General features: G+C 47.6%; 2 protein-coding genes and 1 pseudogene across 6 annotated transcripts; 1 reads left to right on the top strand and 2 right to left on the bottom strand.

The window, feature by feature from the left end:
• Nucleotides 1-341: 341 nt before the first annotated feature.
• On the bottom strand, nt 342-1474 carry LOC123623195 (annotated as a pseudogene). Its single transcript, XR_006729820.1, has one exon. The product of XR_006729820.1 is annotated as an uncharacterized LOC123623195 (transcript).
• Nucleotides 342-9361, bottom strand: BAP1 (BRCA1 associated protein 1). Its single transcript, XM_045530052.1, has 17 exons — nt 9159-9361; nt 9031-9060; nt 8879-8933; nt 7791-7923; nt 7278-7397; nt 6721-6782; nt 6496-6638; nt 6156-6234; nt 5579-5702; nt 5063-5210; nt 4392-4576; nt 3768-3901; nt 2723-3201; nt 2441-2604; nt 2100-2192; nt 1921-1993; nt 342-1735 (listed from the first exon to the last, which is right to left on the bottom strand). Exons 1-17 carry the CDS (start codon nt 9193-9195, stop codon nt 1602-1604), a joined length of 2193 nt encoding a protein of 730 aa, XP_045386008.1. The 5' UTR covers nt 9196-9361; the 3' UTR covers nt 342-1601.
• A 127-nt stretch (nt 9362-9488) lies between these two features.
• PHF7 (PHD finger protein 7) lies at nt 9489-25195 on the top strand. 4 transcript variants are annotated; one of them, XM_045530051.1, is made up of 11 exons: nt 9489-10200; nt 11374-11486; nt 12404-12456; nt 12891-12982; nt 17057-17158; nt 17528-17652; nt 18114-18273; nt 19116-19222; nt 19681-19797; nt 20240-20364; nt 24022-25195. In XM_045530051.1, the coding sequence occupies exons 2-11, from the start codon at nt 11443-11445 to the stop codon at nt 24084-24086; spliced, it is 990 nt and encodes a 329-aa protein (XP_045386007.1). In that variant the 5' UTR covers nt 9489-10200; nt 11374-11442; the 3' UTR covers nt 24087-25195. The 4 variants fall into 4 exon arrangements, with proteins under 4 accessions (XP_045386007.1, XP_045386004.1, XP_045386005.1 ...); XM_045530048.1 differs by lacking the exon at nt 24022-25195 and adding an exon at nt 20574-21127; XM_045530049.1 differs by lacking the exons at nt 17057-17158; nt 24022-25195 and adding an exon at nt 20574-21127.
• Nucleotides 25196-25303: the final 108 nt, after the last annotated feature.

The raw sequence follows: 25303 nt of genomic DNA, 5'->3' as shown, positions 1-25303 counted from the left end.
CCCTCCCAGGGAGAACGTGCCAGGCAGGACTAGAGGCAGCCCTGCCTGCAAGACAAAGAGCCCCAGCACCCCTCTAGGCAGCAAAGCCACCAGATCTGATGAAAGCCACGGCCCTGTCCCCACAAAGTACACCTTGTCTGGAGCCCACCTGAAGCCCCTTCTTCAGCTCAGCTCCTAAATCCCAGGCCTAGGGTCCCAGAGATCTCTGGCCCAGAAGCAAGCCAGACGCCCCAGGATTGTCTACTTCTTTCAATGCTAGTCACAGGGTCTTGGGCCCAGGAGGCCTAGTAGGTCCTTACTCCCACCACATCCTAGCCTCAGGCCAGCAACCACAGGCAGGCTCATTTTTTAGGAGAATTTTATTCATTCATTGATCCAGTATTTACAGGGGCTGGAGGGGTCAGGCTGTGCTCAGCCCAGAGAGGCAGCTGCCACACCTGCCAGACCCCCAGTCACTATGTACAGATAAGAGGCTTGCTTGGATCACGTTCAAAGCCACCTGTCAGAGGCCATGGGGCTGTTTGGGGCCTGAGCTCCAGAGGCAGTGTTAGGCCCATTGCCCCTTAGCATCAGACCCTTTGGGAACACAGGGGATCCAATCAGTTGTCTCGATCCTGCTGTCTCCCACCGTGAGTGCCTTGCAGAGGCTGAGGAAGCTGGCAGGTGGGGCTCAGTGTGCGAGCTTCCTGCAAGCAGGCCTGTCTGCTATCCCTTAGAGGAGGGAGACATGGTAATACTGAGGGGCTGGGCAGAGGCTCCTCTGAGCCCCAAGCTCCAGGAACAGAGACGAGGAGCCCGAGGCAGGCCCATAGGTAGGGGCATAACACTGAAGGTGAGGAGGCCCAGAACCTTGCTGTGGAGAGCAGTCTCCATAAGTCTGGCTAGAACTAGGACAGTTTACAGGCCACCAAACAATTCAAACACTCCTCTCTGCTCAGGTCAGGGACCCCAGCAGGCTGCTCATCCCACCCCTGCTGGGACACCCCACTCCCAGTGCAGCCCAGCAGTCAGGTCCCTGAGTTTGGCACTCTCCCAAGAGAAATGAAGAGAGCAGGCCTGGCTTCCTCACGACAGGGACAGGGACAGGCTGGCAGCTGAGGCTAGAGCAGCAGGGCCTGATGCCCACCCAGGCCCCCAGCTGGGACTTTGCAGTTGTGACCCTGGCATGATGCAGGGACCTGGGCCCATCAGGATGATAGCTGCTAGGACACAAAGCAGAGTCAGGAAGCTGGCTATGTCAACACAGTGGCAAGATGGGTTGGAGCCCAGAAAAATAGATGTCTCTGATAGGTAAAATATGTATTCTGCTATCCATGCAGAAGGGCCAGGTCCTGCCACTCCACAGCCGGCTGTGGAAGAAGCCGCAGTACCTTGCTGTGCCCCAATTCCAGCTGCTGCCTCCTGAGCAATGTGGGGCTGACCTGCCCCTGCCAGGCCCCAGGGCATGATGCCGGGCATGTGGCCTGGCTCCCATTCCCAGGGCCTGGGCTCTCCGGCTGGAACTATTCAGTAATACTGGGAAAAGGGGGAGTGGGGCAAGGAGGAGTCCCTGGTGAGGGCCACGCGGCAAGAGTGGGCTGCAGAGTCAGAGCCAGCAGTCTTCACTGGCGCTTGGCCTTGTAGGGGCGAGAGCGTTTCCGCCGGTCAGGCTTCCGCTGCTTGTGGAGCCGGCCAATGCTGACCCCTTGGCGCCGCCGCACCGAGATGTTCTGCTCCACCAGGTTGGCCAGCATGCCTGTGGGGGGCAGAGACCCTTGAACAGGCGGCTGGTGGCCTCAGGCCGGCAGCTGAGGCTTTCACGGCCCTGCCTGTGCCCCACAGTCTGCTCAAGCCTCAGGAGAGGCCTGAGGGAGGGGGGACCTGAGGGACATGGCCCTCAGCAGGGCATGTCAGGTTGGACACAGCAGTGAGTCCTCTCACCTTCCTGAGCCAGCATGGAGATGAAGGTGCAGATGAACTCATCATAGTTGTGGGTCCTTCTCTGGTCGTCAATCTGTGGGAGGGAAGGAGGCTGAGGGCACTGCAGCCCATCTCCCCCGAGCAGCCACCAGCTGACCTTGGGAGGGGCTGAGGACCAAGCAGGTGGAGAGATCACCCACCTTGAACTTCTTCCTCTTCTCCACCTCTTCCTTGAGGCAGGCCTCATAGTTTGCAATTTCAGCCTCCACACACTTCAGCAGTGCCAGCAGCTCCTGCCAAAACCCAACATTGTACCTCTGACAGGGACTGGCCATCACCAAAGCCCCAACACCAAGACGCAGCTAGAGGCAAGGATGAATAGAGTCCATGGAGCCTACTGAGGCCCCTGCCACCACCCAGCCCAGAAGGGCTTCCTGGCACCTGGCTCCAGCCACCGAAATTCCAATCAAGAAGCCAGCACCTGGGCAGCAGCCCTTCCCCCTGCCAACGACTAAAAGAGAAAGCCACAAAGGAGGCCCACCTTGGGTGAGTACTTCTCCCCACTCAAGGGCTCGCTGGGCCTGACCAGCCCAGTCTTCTCTCTGCTGTCCGGGGCTTCCACCACCTCCTTCTCCACTGGGCTGCTGGATCCCTGGTTGCCTTGGCTTGGTCTGACGGAGGGCGAGGAACCCTTCCCACCACCGTCTGGAAAGAGCAGGCACCAGAACACCCATCAGAGTGCAAGACACTTTGTGGTCACTTGGCGGCCTCCCTCATCCCTCCTGGGTGCACCAAGTAGCCAGTGAGCCAGACCAAGACTCACCAGTCAGCACCAGGGGACTCAGCACACCATCCTCAGCCAGGTGCAGCAGGCCTGTGCTGATGACAGGACCCAAGTCGCGAACAGCACGGTTGTAGCGTATGCAGTCAACACGTAACAGGCTGTCATCCTCTCCAAAAAGCACCTTGGAGATGTGGGAGGTGACAGGGCTGGAGGGCCGTGTTGGGTTGGCCGAGCGGATGGGCGAGCGCAGCGGCGAGTTGAAAGCACTGCCGATCTCAGAGGCCGTGTCTGTGCTCTCATTGCTGGGGGTGGGTGAGGGCTGCGAGTGCGTGGGCACTGCCACAGCTGGACTCCCAGCCCCACTGCTAGTCTTGATGGACAGAGGAATTGAGAGGTCTTTCTGGGACTCTTTAAGCTTCTCGGCCAAGACGTTGATGGTATTGGGCTGCAGCACTGACAGCTGCCCATCTGCGGAACCACTCAAGGACCCTGGCTTCCCTGTCCCCTTCCGCTTATACCTGTGGGGACCAAGAAGAGGTGGAGCAAGAGAACAGACCATGTGACCACACCCAGCAGTGCCCAGAATGGTTTCAACACATCCTGACTTCCAGGGGCTGCCTCTAAAGCTCCTTGTACTTGGTCCAGCAGCTTGACCCACCCATGCCAAGCCTGGTACCCTAAGCTCTGTCAGCTGCAGCCAGGTGTCCTCAGAGGACACCTCCTCTATCCTAGCTGCCTCACTTCTGGCCTTTTGCCAATGCTGTGTGTTCCAGCAAAGTTGCCCCCACCCATCCATACATATCTCCTCCATCCCTGCCCCAACTAATCGTTTGAGGCCTGGCTGAAAAGCCATCTCCAACAGGACATACCTTGTGTGTGCTTATGTGCTCAGCCCTCTCCCAAGCCCACTAAAAACCTTTTGGAGACCTGTGGTCAGCCCCTTCATGCCAGCCTCCCCCAGGGCCCTACACTCTGCAGGTGCTCAGCGTTATATGCTGAAGGGCATTCTCACACATGGGCTGCGATACTCACAATAGGACCCAACGCACCCAGAGCCTGGTAGCCTTACAGAGCCAGGGCTGACCTGATGGCAGAGTTGGTATTCTGTACATCATCCTCCTCGTCATCCTCATAGTCGTCCTCGTCATCTGAGTATTGCTGGGGTGGGCGGACTGGAACCCGGCTGCGGCCCACACCAGCTGCCAGGTCTTCCTCCTCCTGAGGCAGAGACCAGGGAGTCATGAGCAGAGGCTGCTCAGCCCCGCTGGGCACAGATGCACATGGCTGGAGAGAAAGCCAACGTGGCTCTCCAGGCTGAGTCAGCTTAACCCCTCCAGGTGCTCCAGAGCCCACCCTTGGCTCCTGCGGGGCTGCCTCCCACCTGCATAGAAGCCTACAGAGAGCTGCTAAGAGAAAGAGAGTGCCTTAAAACACATGCCTTTATTTTGCTAGCAGAACCCAACCTATAGAGTTGTACCAAAGAGCATGCCCTAAACGTTTAACCCCACACCCATATGACTAGATTAAAGTTGGAGGAGCTCTCCCTGCCTCCCTAAGCCCCTGCTGTTGTGGGGGCTTCTGTGTATCAGACAAAGGAACCTGGCAACCCAGGCGTAGGCAGAGGGCGAATACCAAGGAACCACATGGGAAACTGCCTATTACAGCCTCTCAAGAGAATCACAGAGAATCCCGCAAGGGTGCCACTTACCTGCATAGGGGACTTGGCATAGTTGTGATTGTCTAGAAAGGCTGGCAGCCACTGGACAGTGGGGGTGGGAGTGGGGGGAACCCCATTCAGGCCGCTCCCTGGAGGCTTCACCACCAGCTTGGGTTTGCTGGGGGGACTATGGGACGGGGCTTGTGTGCATGAACCAGCCACTTCCTCCGCACCACCTGAGACAAGGCAAGGAGCATAGACAGGACCTTCTGTAGGATCCTCAAGAAGGGCCCACAATCTCCCCCGTTCTGTGACACAGCACTGCTCCCCTCCCTCCCCAGAGAGCAGCCCAGCCAGCTGGTGGAATGGGAGCCAGCAGGCTCTGGGACATGACCCTACAGCAAGACCGGAAGAAGAATGAGATGGAAAAATAGAGGGAAGAAGAAAGAAAATGGCTTCTAGAGAAAACAAGAAAGGAAGTGTACATCATGGAGAAGGGTACAGGGCCAGTGGTAACGGCAGCCCCTTACAGGTACCTTTCTTTAGGGAGGAACTATTCTCTTTCTATGTTCTGAGCACTGGGCTTTCAGGCCTTCCCGTAGGAGCCTCTGCACCACTGTCCAAGTACCTCCTAGAAAAAGGCCTGCTCTGCTTGGGCCTCCCAGGACAAGCTATGAGGGGGTGGCTCTGAGGCCTATGAGAGACCTCAACCCCCACAGTACCTGTGTGGGTGCCCTCAGAGGCCACTGGGACTCTGCTTGTCTCCAGCACCAGGGGGGACTTGCTGCTGGCTGGCTTGGACTCCTCAGGCAGCTGTGAGTCTTGAGACTTGTGGGTTTGAATCAGCTCTGGCTGTGTTACCCTAATCAGCTAAAAACAGAATCCAAGGCTCAAATGAGGAAGGGCAGACCCAGGCCTCTACCTCGGACAGCTGAAGGCTGCAGGACTAAAGGGCATGGTGGCCTTGGCTATACCCATTCACTTACTCACAGAGAAATAAACAGCCAAACCAAACCCCCCTTAGAAGTTACCCCCTCCCCAACCCCAAGTCCCACCTTTCCTACATAACAGCAAGGGAAAGGAGGGATTAACTTCTAAGGGGGGTTTGGTTTGGCTGTTTATTTCTCTGTGAGCCCAGAACCACAAGAGTGTGATCTGGGAATCAGAGCTGGATGCTGCAGTGGGGGAAAGACAGGGAGGGCTGTGTTGGGCAGGGGCCAGGCAGGAGGGGAACCCACCTGCTGCAGGGCCTCCAGTACTGTCTGACGGTTCACCTTCAGCACGTGCAGCCTGGCCTCGTACTTGATCCTGCGGTCGGGCACCACTGCCATCAGGTTGAAGCGGATGTCGTGGTAGGGCTCCCTGCAGTCACAGCCGCAGCCATGAGAGCAGCTCCCGCTCTGGCCCCGCCATCAGGTTGAGGCAGATATCCTGGCAGGGCTCCCTGCAGTCACACCTGTAGCCATAGGTATAGGCCCTACCCCTACAGGCAGGCAGCAACTGGCCATGTACGCCAGGCACCTGAGCTGGTTCCTTCCAACGAGCTGTGTGAGGGACCTGTCAGGAAGTGAGCCGGCCACCCAGGAATCCACAATGGCCTGCCCTGCCCCCAGCCCATCCAGGGGGGCCATAGGCAGCCCCAGTAGGAAATAAGGAAAGGAGTTGAAAGCCCACGATCTAAGCTTGATTCTTGCCAGATTCACCATGTGGCCTTGTGATTTACAAATCACCTGGCCTCTCTCTGTCCCCTCTCAAACCCCTCTGAGGTTTTGGACAGCTCCAGTGGGTAGAGCAGGGCAAGCACAGGTCCCTTACCCTGCAGTGGCGAGGCCGATACGCTCCATGATGACCCGCCGGGCCTTGTCTGTCCACTCCTCATCCTCCCCCCAGGGCCCTAGGGAAGATCAAGACAAATGAATCAGCAGGTGTGAAACCTGAGTTTGGGCAGGCCAGGAGTGAGAAGGATAGACGAGAGCAGTTAAGCCAGGGAGTTAGGAGCTGGTCAAGCAATGCAATGTAGGGTAAAATCCAGACCAGAGTCAGATGTCCTCAGTACCCACATCGTCTACCACTGGATCCCAAGCACCTGAGGGCCCTGAGCTCCAGGTCCCCAGGAAGCAAGCAGAGAAACAGGCCCCCAGCTCAGGGTGCCTACCATGGTCAATGGGGTAGACCTTCAGCCCATCCAGCTCAAAGAGCCGGCCTGTGATAGGCACATAGCTGACAAAGTGGAACGCCTCCATGGTCCGCACTGCACTAAGGCCGTTCTGCTTTTCGGGAAGGTGGCGTGGCTCAGGCCTGGGGAAGGACACAGTCAGGGCCCAAAATATGACACTCCCCCCACCCTCACCCCACATCAGCTCCCACAGCAACCACATACCTGGCATGGCTATTGTGTGCCTTGGCCAACTCCGGGGCATTGCCAATTGCATATCCTTTGCTCTAGATGCAAGAAAAGGCCACATCAGAACAATTTCTCCTCAAGTGGGCATCTGGGTGGAAGGCAAAGCTCTAGAGAGCAGGTCTGGAGGCATTTTAGGAATCTAAAGGAGCACAGATGAACTTTCCTAAAATGTTAATGGGGGCAAAAAAGAGCTCTGGAGCTCCAAAGCGATGGCCACTGCTGGCTTTGCAAATAATCAGTGGACATTGGGGAGCAACATGACCTGATAGAAAAATTCCTGACAAAGGTTCTGACATGATATGACTAAAGGAAACTCTCTTCCCTCCCTCAGTCTGTCTCCTTTCCTGACAATTGGGCCTAAAACCAATTGCCTTACATAATTAATTTAAGCATCAAATGTAATATAAATGATCATTTGAAAAAGAAACAGCCTAATAGTGCCAAATACCATGTGGTGGCATTACCAATGGCCCTGAGGGTCAGATCTGCCCAGCCGGCTGTGAGCCAGGATTAAGGCACTGCAGCCTACCTACCTCAGGGCTGAAGCCTTTGGTGAAGTCCTTCATGCGACTCAGGGTGGGCCCCAGGTCCACACTGCTGCAGTTCAAGAGCACACTCAGCAAGGCGTGTGTGGCACAAGAGTTGGGTATCAGCTGTGAAACCAAGAACAGTCACCAATACACAGCACCCCTCACCCCAAGCTCCTCCAAGCCCATATTCATCAGGAATGGGGATCCAGAGAAGGACAGTCAAATCTGGACAAGAACCCTCATCAGCTCCCCTCATCTTTGTCCATTGTTTCCTCATTTAACAAGCATCAACTAAACACTCACCAGCTATCTGGGGACATAGAGCTATCAGACACCACCATGCTCTGAAGATGCTGCCTTTAATGAGTAAGAGCTCAGTTCCTTCTGCCAAGGGGTTTCTGTAACCAGCACCCCTGGTATCTTGCCTGTCTCCTCCTGTTTTCCTCCACTTCCACTTCCCAAGCAAAGAAAACGGCAGCATCCCACCCTCCAGACAGAGCACAGAGCCCAGCAGACCTGGTGAGCAAAGAACATGTTATTCACAATATCATCATCAATCACGGATGTATCATCCACCAAGGTAGAAACCTTGCGACGGGACCGGCGCTCTTCGATCCATTTGAACAGGAAGATGAATCCATATACAGGGCTGGGGGAAATAGGGGGAGAACTAGATCAGTCAAGCAGCAAAAGGCAATCAGAAACCCCTTCTTTCTCCTATTCCTGTGCACTGGGTCACCACTCAGGTGCCCTTGCTGTGATCCCACCTCCCCCCTGGCTTCTTTCCAACACTGTGTCCAAAGTAGCCCTGTGCCCTCACACCCCAGAGGCCTGCCACAGGCTAAGGCATCAGCTGCTGGCTGTGGTGCTCTAGGAGTCCATCCAGTCTCCTTATGAAGTCTATGATTCTGGGTAAGAAAAGTTGGAAGTGATGGCCCAGGATGGGACAGGGTAAGAACACAAAATAAGGCAAGAACAAGAACTCTGATGAGGAATTTAAACACTAATTCTCACTTGTGGGCCCCCCAGTGCAGTTAGGAAAACAAATGAACAACCACACCAGTCCCTGCTTTCCCAGGAAATTAAAGCAGACTTCTTGGTTCAGTCACTGTCTCAGTCTTGGTTCAGCAGTCTCTCTATACCTTTATTCCATGGAGCCATGAAGGCAAGATCCTAAGTTTGAGCATTCAGAAGGGGCTCTGTCACACCAACCAATCAATACAGGAAGAGCTTTGTGTCAGGATTAAAGCAACGGCACACACGAGCACATTGTAGTTAATAAATAAATTACACAACTGCACAAAAGGCACTATGTGATCTGGGTCTTCCTGTTGCAAGGGGATTCCTGCAAGATCAGAAAAGGCAGCTGAACTGCATCCCAAAGGACGGTTAATGCTGGAGATGAGGCTACTACATAAATGCAAGCGCTGAGGGAAGATTGAGAGAAAATGATATTAGCTTGATCCAGAGAGGAGAGAATGCTTCTTTATGTGAGATTTTACAACTTGGGGTTCCTGATATTACCTCCGTTGACAGGCACTCTTTCTTGGGCCCTTCCCAAGCCCTATGGGTGTAAGGGGAGGCCCAGGCGTATGGCCACTCACCCTTGGCATTTGCTCTGAAGGTCATAGATTTCCTCCACCTGCACCCCTTTGACACCTGCAATCAGGAAAGAAAAGCGCTTGGGAAGGGCAGCCCCAGGTCCTGGAGCGAGGGCGCAGGGGTGGGCTCCCACAACCCCACAAGAGGTTCATACCAAAATCTTCCACCAGGAGGGTGAAGAGGCCTGGGTGGGGCGACAAGAGGAGGGGGTGATGGTCAGGCAGGCGTGTCCCGGGCCTATCCGGCCTCCCCAGTCCCCGGCCCGCCCGGCCCCCTCCTCACCCGGGTCGCTCTCCAGCTCCAGCCAGCCCTTATTCATCTTCCCGTGGGGCGACCCCTCAGCGCCATGTCCAGGCCCTCCCGCCCACCGCCGCCCCCACCGGGAGCCCCCCACCACCCCCGGGGCCCCTTAGCCCCACACACAGACAACGGGCCCCGCCGCGTCACCCGCCCGCGCCGCCTGCATGACGCCACTACGGCGCGACGGCCCCGCCCCGCCTCTGGGCTCGTCTTCCGCCTATGGGGTTGCGGGCACGCGCTCGGGGGCGGGCACGCACGCGCGGGAGGCGGGGCGAGGGAAGGGGCGGGGCGGTGTTGGGCGTTGAGGGCAAGAGGGCAGGAATGTAAGGGGCTGGGCGCGCGGCCTTTGGCGCGTGGCCGTTAGCGGTTCCGTTCTGCCAACGGTCGGCGTTGCAGCTGCCCTTGCGGGTCACAGTCCGCGCGACCCGGCTCCCGTTTGCGCGCTCGCCCCCTTCACCGGCGCAGTCACCGCGCGGGGCGGCCGCCCGTGAGGTAGCTACCACGGCGGCTTGTGACAACGAATAAAGCTCCGGGACAGCGGCGCCCTCAGTGACAGCTGGGCGGGCGGCGAGCTACCGTGAGAGGAAGCGGCGGAGACCTCCGGCCCGGCCCCGCACCAGCCACCCGGCAGGCGCGACATGAGCCTGGTCTGGCACCCGCGGGATGCTTCTTGAGCCCCTTCTCCGGCTGTTACCTCCGGGAGACGGTTGTGGCCACAACGACACGTATTTTCCAAATAAATCATTGTTTATTCTTGCGGCGGCGGGGCCGAATACGTTTATTTATTTTTAATTTTCTCAACAAGCATTTACCTAGTACTTATCTAGTGAAACAGCTTGGTAAGCGTTTCGAGGAGCGTCCGCCGGCTTAGGAAATCACGGACCGAGCAGTTTGTGGAAGCCCGCATTTGCAACATCCCTCCTCACGCGTGTTGAAGATTGTTGCATCTTGTAACTACCAGTGTGCACAGAATCCTACTCGAGGAACGTCTTGGCCCAGCGATGCAAAGAACTGAAGTTTCAAGGTTTTATTTCTATTGCTAGATGGTTGGGGTAGCCCCAACAACTGGGAACTCTCAGTAGTCCCTAATGAGGATCCCTTGTGGGACTAGCAAAGTCAAGGCACGCCCCTCTCTCTCCTCTTCCAGCCTGTCCATGTACTTTTGTTGAGGAAGAAACCATCAAATGTCATTACTTCTGCAACTGCAACTCATGGGTTAGAAGAGGAGATGGCTCACGAGCAAAGAAAGGGAGGGCAAGATAGCTTTGGTTTTCTGTGCAGCTAATTGCCTTAGTAGTATTCATGCAGAATGGTTTTGAAAGTCCCAGAAGATATTTCCAATCACCCATGATCCAAGGCCATGGGTACTGGAGTTTATGTCTCTGGAGTGACCTCATTCACCCAGCTCTTCTAAGAAATGCTGTCCTTCTCACCTCCCCTGACTAGACACAGTCCTTTCTTCATAGGGATGGATCTTACTTCTTTTGTCCCCTTCACTTTCAGGGATTTCCTGCTTAACCAATGGAAACTTTGTAAATTTGTAGTCTGCTGATATTGGTGGCGGGAGGAGGAAAGGTGCTTTCTCCACTATTGGATATTGTACTCAGTTCTCTAACTAGAGGGAGTTCTTGCTTTTAGGCAGCCAAAATCTCACAGGCAACTTTTCCTAGGAAAGAGCTACCTTATCTAGCTTTTCCTGGGTAGAATTAAGGCACCCATGCTTAAGTGCGAAAGGAGACTTTTTGCCTGAATGTTACCTTGTGCATTTAATAGGCACAAAGAAACAGAGCAATTTAGCTAGCTCAAAAGTATTTCTAACTTCTCATACTACTGTGTGATAGCAGTATAACATGAGAGTTAATGTTGGCCTCTGGAGCCAGGTTCAGATCCCACCTATATCACTTACTAACTCTGACCTTGGGCAAGATGCTTACCTCTCTGTGCCTCAGTCTCCTCATCTTGAAAATGGGAATAATAATAGTACCTACTACATGGGGTTTTTATGAGTTAACACATGTAAAGTGCCTAGAATAGTACTTGGCATGATTTAATAATTGCTGGCTGTTACTAGCATTGATAGTGGATGTGTCTCTTTTATTCCATCACGTAGGTCGGGAGGTGAAGTGCCTTGACCCTATGGAACTTGATAAGCAAATATAGAATTAAATTGCTGACCAAGCCCTGTTTATATTTATAGCTGGAAGAACCTGTGTTGTCCTCATAATAGTACAGAAGAATTCAAGATAAGAGAAAGAGACAGCAGCGAATGAAGACTATAAAAGAAAAGAAGAAGGAACGCCAAAGATCAAGGTAGAGTAGGTGATATAAGGGAGTTTAGAAGAAATTGTCCAATGGTTTATGGTATATTCTGCACTTTTTGCCCCCTTTGGCATCATCTTGTGGCCTGGGGTTGGACAGTTTGGAAGCACACACCAGTGGTCTCCTGGAAGCTGCCCTGTCTTCCTAGGGCTGTCCCTAGTAGCAAAGCGCTGGCTCTGGAACCTTACTACTTGGATTCATGTCCTGGCTCTGTCACTTGCTAACTATGCGACAGGGGACAAGTCACTTCATTTCTTTATGCTTTAGTGTCCTCATCTGGAAAATGTGCATAATAATAGCACCCACCTTTAGATTGTTGTGTAGATTCATTGAGCTGCCACAGATTCATTGATCTAATACATATAAAGTGCCAAGAGTAGTGCCTAGCAATGGGAAATGCTCAGTCATTTTTGGTATCATTTTAGTATGTTTTGTGAAGGTGATGCCACTTGAGATTCAGAGTAGTTGGCAGAAGAAACAGGAAAAAAGTAAAAGAGGGTTTGCTCTTGCATTCATGCTGTTAACACAGGCAGTACAGGCACTGAGGACAGAAAGATGGTTACAGTCTGGTCCCTACCTTGAATAACTCAGTAGGTATGTTTTGTGCTTTCAAAAAAATATGAAATATGGGCTGGGTGCTGTGGCTCACACCTATATTCCCACCGCTTTGGGAGACCAAGACAGAAGATCACTTGAGGCCAGGAGTTTGAGACCAACCTGGGTGACATAGCAAGACGTCATCTCCATTTTGAAAAAAATGTATGAAATATGAAAAGAAACTCATGTCTTAGCCTTTAGATATTTTGGGCCTTCATCAAACCCATGAATGGCTTTTTAAGGGAAATGTTACAAGGGTTATTGACAGGGCCCTCAAAGACCACCGTACACTTCTTCTTTCTCTTGTATAGAAAATCTGCCAAGACAAGGAGGGTCACCCAGAGGAAGCCATCTTCAGGGCCTGGTATGAAAGAATGGCGGTTGTATTCAGCCACTGCCTCCAGACCTCAGCAAAGAAGGCCACTTGTATGGGGCAATAAACTTCTCTCACTGTCAACCTTACTTCCTTCCCATATTCTCTAAGATCCAGAAGACTCAGGGTCTGTAATTTTAAAATTTCACATCCAAAGTTCAAGAAACAAGTTAATTAAAGTCATCTGAGACAAAAAAAATATGAAGTGAGCAGTTGCATCCAACTCCTTCAATGTGACCAAAATTATGTAACAGCTTAACTGATACCAAATTAGACCACATCAACCTTCCTCCTTGCCAAAATGACCCTTTTCTCAGTATTCTTCCTGTACCTAGAGAAATGGTCATATTCCCACACTTCTCTTCCATTCTTAATGGTCAGCTTGAGCCAAACCTATGATTAATTCTTAATGTCCTCACTTGTAGTTTGCCGGCTATGCCTTCAAGAACCTGGGGATCCCGAAAAATTAGGGGAATTTCTTCAGAAAGACAATCTCAGCGTGCATTATTTTTGTCTTGTGAGTATAAGGCCTCCTTGGCTTTGAAAGTTTTATGGCTTTGATATGCAAACTGTTCTCTATTTTTGCATCCAGTCCCTCAGTTCCACAGCCCTGTTTGTTTGTTTTTCTTAATAGCTTTTTCTCTTTTAAAATCTATTTTTTTTAAAATAATATATGTTCCTGGTATAAAATTTGACAGTATAATGTATGTACAATAAAAGATCTCTTCCCAAAACAATATTCCCAATCCTCCCTCTCCCCAGAAACAAATGCTGACAACAGCTGGAATGTCCTTCCTGTCATTTTTTCCCAATATTCTTTTCCGTTAGGTAGAATTTGCATACTGTAAAATATACCAATTTTAAATGTACTGTTTGATGAGTTTTGATAAATGTATATCCCCGTGTAACAATCAAAATAAATTACATTTTCATCATCCTAGAAAGTTCCCTCCTGCCCCCTTCCAGTCAGTCCCACCAGAGATAATCATTATTCTGATCTATAGATTATTTTTACCTGTTCTGTTACTTCATATGAATGGAATCATACAGTATATATGCTTTTGCATCTGGCTTTTTTCTCCCAACACAATGTTTTGGAGATTCATCCATGTTGTTGCATGCATCTGTACTGTAGCTTATGCCTTTTTATTGCCTAGTAGTATTCTGCTGTATGAGTGTGTTATAATTTGCGTATCTATTCACCTGTTGATGGACATTTGAATTGTTTCCATTTTGGGACTATTATGAATAAAGCTGCTATAAGCATTCATCTTTTTGTGAACATGTGTTCCCACTTCTCTTGGGCAAATACCTTGAAGTGGGGTTGCTTGCTGTATGCTAACTAGATGTTTAACTTTATGTGAGGTTGCCAAGTCACTTTCCAAAGTAGTCGTACCAGTTTACACTCCCACAAGAAATTTATGAAAGTTGCACAATATTGTTGCCAATACTTGGTATTGTCAGTCTTTTTCAATTTTAGCCATTCTGCTTGGTGTGTATGTAGTGTCTTATTGTGGCTTTAATTTGCATTTTTCTGACGACGAAAGATGTTGAGCTTCTTTTCATGTGCTTATTGGCCATTCACATGTTTTCTTTTGTGAAGTATCTGCACAAATATCTTTGTCCATTTGAAAAATTGGGTTGTTTTGTCTTATTGAGTTGTAAGAATTATTTATATAATATATTCCGGATATAAATTATTTTTCAGACATATGTATTGTGACTATTTTCTTCCTAGTCTGTGGCTTGCCTTTTCATTTTTATGATAGTGTCTTTTGAAGAACAAGTTTTTAATTTTAGTGAGGTTGATCTATCAATTTTGGTCTTCTATGGTTAGTGCTTTTTATGTGTCCCAAAGAAATCTTTGCCTACCCATTGAATTATCTGGGTGCCTTTGTCAAAATCAATTGATCATATATATCTGTGGATCTGGATGATCTATTTATGTCATTGATCTATGTGTCTATCCTTATGCCAATAGCCCACCCTCTTTATTGTTGTGGCTTTATAGTGTCTTGAAATTAAGTATTATGGCTGTTAGGTCCTTTCTTTTTCTTTATAAATTTTATGTTAAGCTTGTCAAGTTGTCTTTTAAAAAAAAAAAGCCTGCTGAGATTGTGATTAGAATTGCAGTGAATGTATAGGTCAATTTGGGAAGAATTGATAAATAATATTAAATCTTCCGATCCATGGGTGTAGTATATTTCTCCATTTATTTGGATCTTTAAAATTTATCTCAGCAATGTTTTGTAGTTTTAGTGAAGAAGTCTTGCACATATTTTTTAAATGTATTCCTAAATATTTTGTGGTTATACTATTGTAAATGGTATTTTTATTTTATTTTCAAGTTTGCTGGTATGTAGAAATACATTTTATTTTTGTATATTAAAATTGTGTCCTGTAATCCTGTCAAATTTGCTTATTAGCTCAGTAGTTGTTTTTATTTTCTTACATTTTGTTATAAATGCCTTAGGATTCATGGTGTACACAATCGTGCCATGTGTGAATAAAGACAGTTCTACATCTTCCTTTCCAATCTTTGCCTTTTATTTCTTCTTGCCTTTATTGTACTGGCTAGGACCTTCAACCTAATGTTGAATAGACGTACTGTGAGTTGTTAGCCTTGTCTTTTTCCTACCATCAGGGACAGCATCTAGTTTTGCACTATTAAAATATGTTAGCTGTAGGTTTTGTTCATAGATGTTTTTATCAAATTGAAGTTCCCTTTTATTCCTAGTTTGCCAAGGGTATCATTAACGTGTTGAATTTTGTCAAATACTTTTTCTGCATTTATTGAGATAATCTTGATTTTTCCTTTATTTTGTTAATATGGTTTGTTACATGAACTAGATTCTTTAATGTTAAATTAATTGTGCATTCCTGGTATAAGCCATACTTGGTCATGATGTATTATCCTTTTTATATGGTGCCAGATTCAGTTTGATAATATTTTGTTTGATTTTTTATCCATGCTCATAAGAAAGCTTGGTCTGTGATTTTCCTTTCTTGTAAATACTGTTAGATGTCAGGGCTGGGTTAATTTTGATGCATTTACACACATATACATTTTGAATATAAAAATAAACATACACAGTGTTTTGTATCTTGTTTTTTTTCATCTCATATATTTTGGAGATTTTTCCTTGTAGGACATATAGATCTAGTTTTTTCTTTTTAATAGCTAATTGGTATTTCATGGTATGGGTGTACCTAAAAGTATCAAAACAAACCCCCATTAAAGGACACTTAGATTGTTTATGATCTTTCACTATTAATTTTTCTATTTATAGATAACGTGCTTATTGTAGAAAACATGAATAATACTTAAAGGTATAAAGAAAACAGAAATAACTCATCCTAAAACCCTGAGATAATAAGTGTTAAATATGTATCATATGTGTTTTAACCATAATTGGGAACATACAGCTGTAATCCAAGTGCCCTCAAGTCATTTGACGTTGTAGGGTCACCGTTTTTACAATGTTAAAATAAAATAACCTGAGCTCCCCTTATGCATTTCATGTAATTACTGCAGGAAATCTAGCACCCTTCCCAGGATTTTTGGATGATTTTTGGGGTTGGGGTGAGGTGCTAACATTCTCCCAATGTATGTTATAGAACAGTTTAGCTTCTTTTTCCTTGATTTCCCATCCAGACTCTGCTTTGGGAAGTTTTCAGACACAAAAGGCCCTTTAAAGTGTGTTTTTAAAAGAAAAATCCAATTCCTTCCTTTTGCCTACAATGCAGAATGACTACAGTCAGGAGATTTTAAAACGCTGTTTTCCTTCCTATAGTACTCTGAGAAGAGTATTTATTCTGTACAGGGGGACAACACAGTAGGAAGGGTAAGAGTGTGGGTTCCATGGGCCCAGGTATGAATGCCAGTTCTGCTCCTCCTTGCCATGTGACCCCAGCCATGTCACTTACCACACTGCACCTCAGTAGCCTCCTCTATATGATGAAGGTCACTATAGCATCTATATCATAGGGTTGTGGTGAGCATAAAATGAGTCATTCCAGAGGGAGTGTTTCCCCAAAGTGCTGAGCACACAATAGCAGCCCTCAGTAAATGAGAGACAGCATAACATAAAGGTGAGTGGAGTGGGGAACCTGCGGCCTCAAGGCCACATGTGGCCCTCCCGATTCACAAGTGCGGCCCCTTGACTGAATCGAGACTTCACAGAACTAATCCCTTTATTAAAAGGATCTGTTCTGTAAACTTTAGATTCAATCAAAAGGCTACACTCAAGGATCCAGAAGGCCTCGTGTGGCCCCAAGGCTACAGGTTTCCCACCCTTCGTTGAGCAAGTCACATCATCTCTCTGAGAAAATGAGGATGATAATAGTACCTACCTCCTAGTGTTGTTGGGAGGATTCAGTGAGTTAATATTTGAAAAGTGCTTAGAGTACCCACACATGTTAAATATTAATAGTGGATCCTATATAAGCCTTCATTAAATAAAGTACCCTGCAAATGATATGTATTCCACCAACCTCTATTTCTTAGCTCTCTTACCCTGTCATCCTCCTCACCCCACTGCACTGTTCCACTGACCATTAATGTTGACAGTCTGGTTCTGCTGCCTCCCAGATCCTATCTAGCAAGCTGCCTCAGAGGGGCCAGTCCAACAGAGGTTTGCATGGATTCCTGCCTGAAGACATCAAAAAGGAGGCAGTCCGGGCTTCTAGGAAGGTTAGAATGTCCTGAAATGGGGACCTTAGGGTAGGCCTCTTCTCATACCTCTCTCATCCTTGTTTCTGCTCTTTTCCCTAGTTGCTAGCTCAGAAGTAAAAGGATACTTGGATTTCCCAACTGGTCCTTCTCAGGTCATAATTCCTCTGGGCTGAGGTGTCCTAAGTGAGGAGAGAGAGAAACATCCTGAGAAAACAAAAAAGAATTTAGTGCTGCTTAAAGCTCAGCTTCAGGGTGCCCCGAAGCTTTCAAGACCACTGAGAAAAGGGAATGGCTGTTGCTTCACATGATTTCCATTTCACAGAAAGATGTGCCACACCATGTCTGTCTTGGGGGGGCCCTGAGCACTATATGGGATCTCATTTGCAGATCTGCTTTGTGTGCAAGAAAAAGGGAGCTGCTATCAACTGCCAGAAGGATCAGTGCGTCAGAAACTTCCATCTGCCTTGTGGCCAAGAAAAGGGTTGCCTTTCACAATTTTTTGGAGAGTACAAGTGAGTGAGGAAGGGGAAATGTAAGGCTGCCCTTTTGAAACTTACTATTTAGCCACTAACGACATCAGAGTCTGCTTCTCACAGGCCTGTTTCAATTCACCAGTGAATCTGTCCTTCCATTCAATAATGGGAAACAGTATCTTAACTTGGTGCTTTCACAGGGGTTTCTTCTTGCTTTCCGGCCCCTCCTTAAATTACAAACAGCTGGGGTTCGTAGACAGCTGCTCAGAACTAAGTGGGGCTTTCAGGAACAAGAGGCTGTGGATACGGTCCTGGGAGCTTTGTTCAGTGGGAGAGCAGCCATGAGAAGGCATGTGGCTGTTCTTCACTCTGCTTCTCCTCCCCGTGAGTGTGGAGGTTCACTGGGCACCAGCCTGGGTGCTCACTGCCCTTCCTAGACCAGGCAGCTGGAAAACTGCATTCATGACAAACCAGAAACCAAGTCTGTTTACCTCCCACAGATCATTTTGTGGAAAACATCGCCCAAAACAGGACATTCAACAGGGGAACGTGAGGGAGGAAAGCTGCGTCTTGTGTTGTGAAGATTTATCCCAAGCGAGTGTTGAGAACATCCAGAGCCCGTGTTGTAGTCAAGCTATCTACCACCGCAAGTGTATACAGGTGGGGCTTCTCTGCTCTGGGACCTTCCATAATTACCCTAGTTCTATGCCTGGAACTACAGCACCCTATTAATGTGCGGTACATATCAGCTTTAGCATTCCGTGCTGGAGGCCTGTTCAAGGAAAGTCAGTCCAGTCTGGTCATCCTTGGCCTATAGGACCTCATTCATTTATTTTTATTTTTATTTATTATTATTATTATCTTAGAGACAGGGTCTCTGTTGCTGAGGCTAGAGTGCAGTGGTTCAATCACAGCTTACTGCAGCCTCAAGCTCCTGGGTTCAAGGGATCCTCCTGCCCCAGCCTCCCGAGTAGCTGGGACTATAGACATAGAGTTTCACTGTGTTGCCCAGGCTAGTCTCGAACTCCTGGCCTCAAGTGATCCTTCTGCCCTTGCCTTCCAAAGTGCTGGGATTACAGGTGTGAGCCACCACAACCAGCAGGACCTCATTTGTGATAAGATTTAGACTGAGCCAAATCCTCAGGATTCCTAGAGCGAATGGACTCATCCCAAAATGAGTCAAGGAGCCTCAAAATCAGCCTCACTTCTTGGGATGGAAAAAAAGGGAAACATGTGGCTGGGCTCCTGATCCCTACTTAGCACTGCTAAGCCGCATGGCCAGAGATGACAGCTGAGGCACTTCTGGGAACTCTCTTGAAAATATTTTGGCCCCAGGTCTGACACCTGGATTTGCAGCCCTTACCCTAGCCCACCAAACTCCTTTTCCTGCACCCCCGTCAGGCTCTCTTAGCAACATCCTCCTTGTGGGGTGAGGGTGGGATTGGAAAGAAGGTGGTCAAAGTGTTCTTACAAACACATGCTTTTCCATGTTTCTCTTACAGAAATATGCCCACACATCAGCAAAGCATTTCTTCAAATGTCCACAGTGTAACAATCGAGAAGAGTTTCCTCAAGAAATGCTAAGAATGGGAATTCACATTCCAGACAGGTAGTGGAAACCCTAAAGCAGGAACTGAGCCAGGGAGTGGGTTGCCTAGATTTCTAGAGAGGAGAGGTGAGTGAGAGGATAGTTCAGAGAATGAGAGCAGCAGAGGGAAGTGAAGAGGGAAGGGGTGGAGGGAGTGCTTTTTAATTATCAAACGAAAAGAGGGAGAAAAAGTTGGGGGGGACATGTTTCTGAGAAGGGCATTTTGGGGATCAGAATTCCTTGGAGGGTTGGTTTCTTAAATTCCAGAGTAGAACTCAGGACCTCTCATGTTCTACTCATCCTGCCTCAACCCTTTCCCACTGCCAGCCCACTCACCCAGCCTTGTGGGAAGTGTTCAGGCAGCCTGTTGAACTCTTTTGCTGGGCTTAGCTTGGGATGTTCCTAGTCCTTCCTTGACGGACGAAGGTTTCAGCAACCAATTATGTGTCCCTTACTGACTGTTTCTTCTCCCACTGCAGAGATGCTGCCTGGGAACTTGAGCCAGGGGCTTTCTCAGAGTTGTATCAGCGCTATCAGCATTGTGATGCCCCCACCTGTCTGTACGAACAAGGCAGAGACAGCTTTGAGGATGAAGGGTAGGGAAAGGCTTCTGGCTATAAAGAAATCTTGTCAGTGCAATCTTAGAGTTAGACCTTGGCACAGGTGTTAGGAGCAAGAAATTCATTCTTGTCTACAGACCTGAGGGTGAACACAATTGCTAATTCTCTTCTTGACTAGCCCCTGACTCACTCATGTGCAAGTGAACAGGTATCCTCTGCAGGGTCTGCTTCTCCTTGTGCTCAGTGGAGAGACACTCAGGGCCAATTCCTTTCCAAATCCACCTTGTGAGGGGCTGACTGCAGGCTCCTAAGATCAGCACTCAGCCTCTCTGAGCCATGCATCCTTGATGAGTAAAATGTATAATAAAAAATGCCTGGGAAGCCCTCAGCACAGCTGAGGCTGGCCCATAGCAAACGTCCAAAAAGGGTAGTTAGTGTTCTATTTGTCCCCACAACCCTTCCTTGGCTCTTCCTGTAGGAGGTGGTGCCTCATTCTGTGTGCTACATGCGGATCCCAGGGGACCCACAGAGACTGCTCCTCTCTTAGATCCAACAGTAAGAAATGGGAGTGTGAGGAATGTTCACCTTCTGCTTCAGCCACAGGTAAGGCTGGAGGAATGGGCTGGTCTAAGAACTGGGCTGGGTGGGGGACATTGTTGTGCCTGGGAAAGAAGGAAGACATGCCACCAGAGCAGGACTTTTAGTTGAGGCCTTTAGCTTTGGAAGGAAAATGGCTAGGGAGGGGCTTAAGGACCTGCAACTGGGAGAAGCAGAGGGTTGAGTTTTCTTCTCCTACCTTTCTTTCACCACAGACTACATACCTGAAAACTCAGGTGACATCCCTTGCTGTAGCAGCACCTTCCACCCTGAGGAGCATTTCTACAGAGACACCAGCCTGGAAGAGAATCCAGGCCCTTCTGGGACTGATTGGCCAGGACCTTCCTTATTAGAAAAGCCAGAGTCCTCTGGTGGCAGGAGGGGCCACTCCTGGCGGTCCAAGGGTGTCAAAAAATCCAAGTAACAGCTTCTGAGTAGTTGCTACCCAGCATATTGGGTATGAAGCTGTGCTCCTCCATTGGATTTGGGGGAGGAAACACCCCGGGACTGTGAGACAAGGAAAGGGGCCAGCAGTGAGACTATGAGCCAAGGAAAGAGAAGTCCCAGGGTAGAGTGAGTGAGGAGAGAGCAGAGTCCCAATGCCAACAAGGGACTGTGGCTCCCAGAGTGCCTCTGCTCTTTCTTCTGGATTCCCAGAGGGCCGTTTCTTCTCCTCTTCTTCCACCAAGATTCTTCCACCTTAATTTCATTCTCACATGCCTCTTTTTCACCCATGTTCAGTAGTATGCAAATAAAGGTTTTCTCTCCATTGGTGTCTCCTTGTAGATTCACTGTGGAATTTGTCTAGCACACTAAGGAATTTGGAGAGTAGAGTGAGGGAATAAAAAAAAACTCACCCTCCTAGTCCATAAAACTCGGTGAGTTAATGTAGAACTTTCAATTTAGAACATAGACATGTTTCTTTGAAAGGGAATCAGTTTGCAGGGAAATTGACATTGCAGGGGCAGAGATTTTCATCACTGTGCAGATGAACACACAAGTTCTCATCGGGGAGGTGAGCCAGTAGTCCACACTGGACTGAGAACAGGCCCTTGTTGCAAGGTTTGGGGCCCTATATTCAAACAGGCCAGGGACTGCCATGCTCATGGCAGAAGGGACTCCATTCATTCCAGGCTGGTGTGGGCTTCAGCACACCCCACAGCATGAATGAGCTGTTCCAACTCTTGCTGCCTGGTGGTGCAAACATTTCCATCCAGAGTGTAACTACGAATTTGCATGCCAGGACATTCACATTAGGCAAGGCAGCTAGGATGGGAATCTGGCAGAAGGCCTAGGGAGAAACTGAATAAAGCCTATCTTAACATTTGTATGTTTTTAATGATTTCATGGGATTTGGATTAGTGGGGGGAACTCAGAACCATTGCCAGATGCTGAGTTCCCAGCATCTCACTGAGTCATTGTCACTAATGGTAGAGGACAATGTTCTCATTCCAAGCATTGCAAATCTCTGAAGACTTACATCCAAGTTATGTATGCAATGAGCGCTTTCGGATTTGACCAGATTCACCTGGAATCAAATGGAGGGTATATGTGTCTTTTTGTTGTTATCAAAGTATATAGGCAAAGTAATAAAGATTTTAAAAGTCTAATAGTACTAAAAGGATTATAATGAAAAATAGTTTCACCTTACCCTTCCCTACTTCCAGTCCTATTCCCTAAAGGCAACTACTTTCCATCTTTTTGGCTGTTTCTTGACTTATTAATCATAGACTTTTTTTTTTCTTAAGAGACAGGGTCTTACTCTGTTACCCAGGCTAGAGTGCAGTGGCCCAATGATAGCTCACTGTAACCTCCAATTTTGGGCTAAAGCAATCCTCCCACCTCAGCCTCCCAAGTAGCTGGGACTACAGACACACATCACCATCCCTGGCTGATTTTTAAATTTTTTTTTAGAGATGGGGTCTCAATATGTTGCCCAGGCCAGTCTCAAACTCCTGGCCTCAAGCAATCTTCCTACTTCAGCCTCTCAAAGTGCTGGGGTTACAGGCATGAGGCACTACGCCCAACCCAATCTTAGACATTGACTTTCTATTATGTAAAGATTTAGCACCTTTAGAACCTTCCCATTTTCATTTTCCCCATCTTATATCATTGACTCACAGTTTTTGTCAAATTAATTCTCAGTGTTTCCATTATTATGACTATGGAAGTGCTGCTTACTATTGAGCCAGACTGTATACTATGATTACCTTTCCTCTCCTGTGCAAAGTTTTTTTTCCTGAAATTAATAACTGCCTTTTTAATTTACTATGTACCTATTGCTAATTCTTCTCACATGTTCCAAATGATCGATAAAATGTCTCCAAATACAATCCTCCTCATAGGCCAAGCATCAGATCTCTATCTGCTGCACTTCTTTTCTGGAAGAGCTGCCTCCTAGAGCCTACTTCTGAGCTGGCTGCCCCAGGGCCTCCTGCACAGATGTCACCCTAGGGCTCCCCACAATTATGCCCTTTGTCTTCATTTTCTGTCTCACAGGTTTGATGACTCAGTGCTATGCTTCCTTACCGGGACATCCAAGGAGATTTTGTCAGAGCTTTGGAAGTGACAAGAGAATTTTTAAATTGTGAATTTTCGTTTCAAAAACAATATTTTACCCATCCTAAAGACTCAGCTCTTGCAGTGATAATTCAAAACTGAAAGATGCTTCCTAGATTAAGACTTTAGTTTCTTAACCTAAAGTTTCTATAACTTGGGTCACCAGGCATATGCTTAGAGATCTGTGGTAGTATCTTTTCCTTTAAAAGGAGTCCGTTTGCATACAGCTCAAGTGTGAGAAACACTATCTTAACTGAAAGTAATGGCCTCCTCTCAACTTCAGCTTCAGTGGGTGGAAGGTGGAGCTTGCAGGTGCTTTTTGGTCACCCAGACATTCAGCTGTCCCACCTCTGTGTACAGTATGGGTACTATGGGTACCTGCTCAGCTAGCAAGACAGTGTGTACACACATACCTTTTAACTATTTCTTAACTATTAACCATTTTTTACTCTTTGTACTTTTACTCTCCATCAATATTAATAACCAACCCCATTTTTGTAGGCTAGAAAGTCCAACTTTGAAATGTTCTGTTCATCTGGGCCTAATCATTCATTCTCTACTAAATAATTGGATTTTTTTCTTAAATAAACTTTTAATTTAGAATAGTTTTAGATTTACAGAAAAATTGTGAAGATAATATAAACAGTCCTCATATATCCCCCAAACAATTTCCCCTATTATTTATTTTTATCTTTTTTAGAGACGGTCTTGCTCTGTTGCCCAGGATAGAGTGCAGTGGCACAGTCATAGCTCACTGCAGCCTCAAACTCCTGGGCTCAAGTGATCTTCCAGCTTTAGCCTCCTGAGTAGCTAGGACTACAAGTGTGTGCCACCACACCCAGTTAATTTTTTGTAGAGATGGGGTCTTGCTATGCTGCCCAGGCTGGTCTCAAACTCCTGGCCTCAAGTGATCCTCCTGCCTCAGCCTCCCAAGTTGCTAAGATTACAGGGGTGAACCATAGCACCCGGCGAATTTCCTCTATTATTAACATCTTATGCTAAATTTGTCACAATTCATGAACCAATATTGATACATTAATATTAACTCAAACCTGTGCTTTCATATTTTCTTAGTTTTTACCCAATGTCTTTTTTCTGTTCCAGGATCCCATCCAGGACACAACATTGCATTGAGTCATCACATCTCCTTAGGTTCCTCTTGGCTGTGACTGTTTGTCATACTTTCCTTATTTTTGATGATCTTGACAATTTTGAGGAGTACTGGTCAGGTATTTTGCAGAGTGTCCCTCAATTGGGATTTGTCTGATGTTTTTCTCATGATTAGACCGGGCTTAATAGTTTGTGGGAGGAAGACACTGGGAAAGTGTTGTTCTAATCACATCATATCAAAGTTACATACTATCAACATGACCTCTGTCGCTGCTGATGTTAACCTTGATCACCTGGCTGAGGTTACTATTTTTTCCACCTTTGCATACTGTACCTTCTGGAAGGAAGTCACAGTGTGCAGCCCACAATTAAGGAGTAGGGATTTATGTATACACACACGCCCCAAGGATAGAGTATCTACAGAAATTACGTGAAATTTTTCTGCATGGGAGATTTACCTATTCGGTCCCACTTATGGAGTCCTGGATGTGTATACAGGCAGTCCCCGAGTTATGGACAACCTGACTTACAACGTTCTGCACTTACAAACGGGCTACTAAGGCTCCCCATAAAGATAATTTATAATTAAATAATTAATAATTCAGACACTAGTTTCTTCCACACATGTAAACACACCCACGTAGCTTAAGCAGTTCGCTAGCGCAGCATCTTTATGCTAATAGTCTCATTGCACAGCATCACCTTCATCTTAGCTTTTTATTTGAGTCTGAGTCTGTGCTTATCCTTATGACCATGCCTTCCGAGCAAAGGTCCACTGCAAGTCCAGGAAGCCTGCAGCAAAGAGAAAGGTGATCACGATGGAAATGACAGTAGAAATAAGCTTTCAGAGAAAGGCCAGACGCCATCATTCACTAGGAAAGCATTAGGCTTCGGTTGCTTGACTATCGGAACAATTATAAAGGATAAAGTGAGAATAATGGAACATGTGAAAGGCCGTGCTCCAGTGAAAGCATCAGTTATTCCTAACCAACATAGTGGATTAATTATTGAAATGGAAAGGTTATTATTGATTTGGTTAGAAGTTCAAAATAAGTGTAACTTTCCTGTTAGCCTACCTAGTGTTGATACATTAGATGTTAACGTTTAATATTCTTTTTTGAAATTTCTCCTATTTAAACTTTTTGTATGAGTTAGTTTTTATGTTATATTTGTTTGAATTAAAAGAAAGAGCACAATAATTTCTGTAATGTATTATAGTACAAGGGTATTATTACACTATTAGACGGTATTATTATTACCACATATGAGCCATTAT

Source organism: Lemur catta, chromosome 18 (assembly GCF_020740605.2).
Source record: "Lemur catta isolate mLemCat1 chromosome 18, mLemCat1.pri, whole genome shotgun sequence".
Classification (NCBI taxonomy): domain Eukaryota; kingdom Metazoa; phylum Chordata; class Mammalia; order Primates; family Lemuridae; genus Lemur; species Lemur catta.
The sequence above is the reverse complement of the archived record's forward strand: the minus strand, read 5'-3'. Positions and strand labels throughout refer to the sequence as shown.

Bases quoted from the DNA above. Each gene is read 5' to 3' on its own strand.
- PHF7 (XM_045530048.1), top strand. From the start codon at position 11,443: ATGAAGACTATAAAAGAAAAGAAGAAGGAACGCCAAAGATCAAG. The intron at 18,274-19,115 runs GTGGGGCTTCTC...TTTCTCTTACAG, and splicing joins ACCACCGCAAGTGTATACAG to AAATATGCCCACACATCAGC. The intron at 19,223-19,680 runs GTAGTGGAAACC...CTCCCACTGCAG, and splicing joins GGAATTCACATTCCAGACAG to AGATGCTGCCTGGGAACTTG.
- BAP1 (XM_045530052.1), bottom strand. From the start codon at position 9,195: ATGAATAAGGGCTGGCTGGAGCTGGAGAGCGACCCGG. The intron at 5,211-5,578 runs GTGGGTTCCCCT...TTCTGTTTTTAG, and splicing joins TACTGGAGGCCCTGCAGCAG to CTGATTAGGGTAACACAGCC. The intron at 3,202-3,767 runs GTCAGCCCTGGC...TGGTCCCCACAG, and splicing joins AATACCAACTCTGCCATCAG to GTATAAGCGGAAGGGGACAG.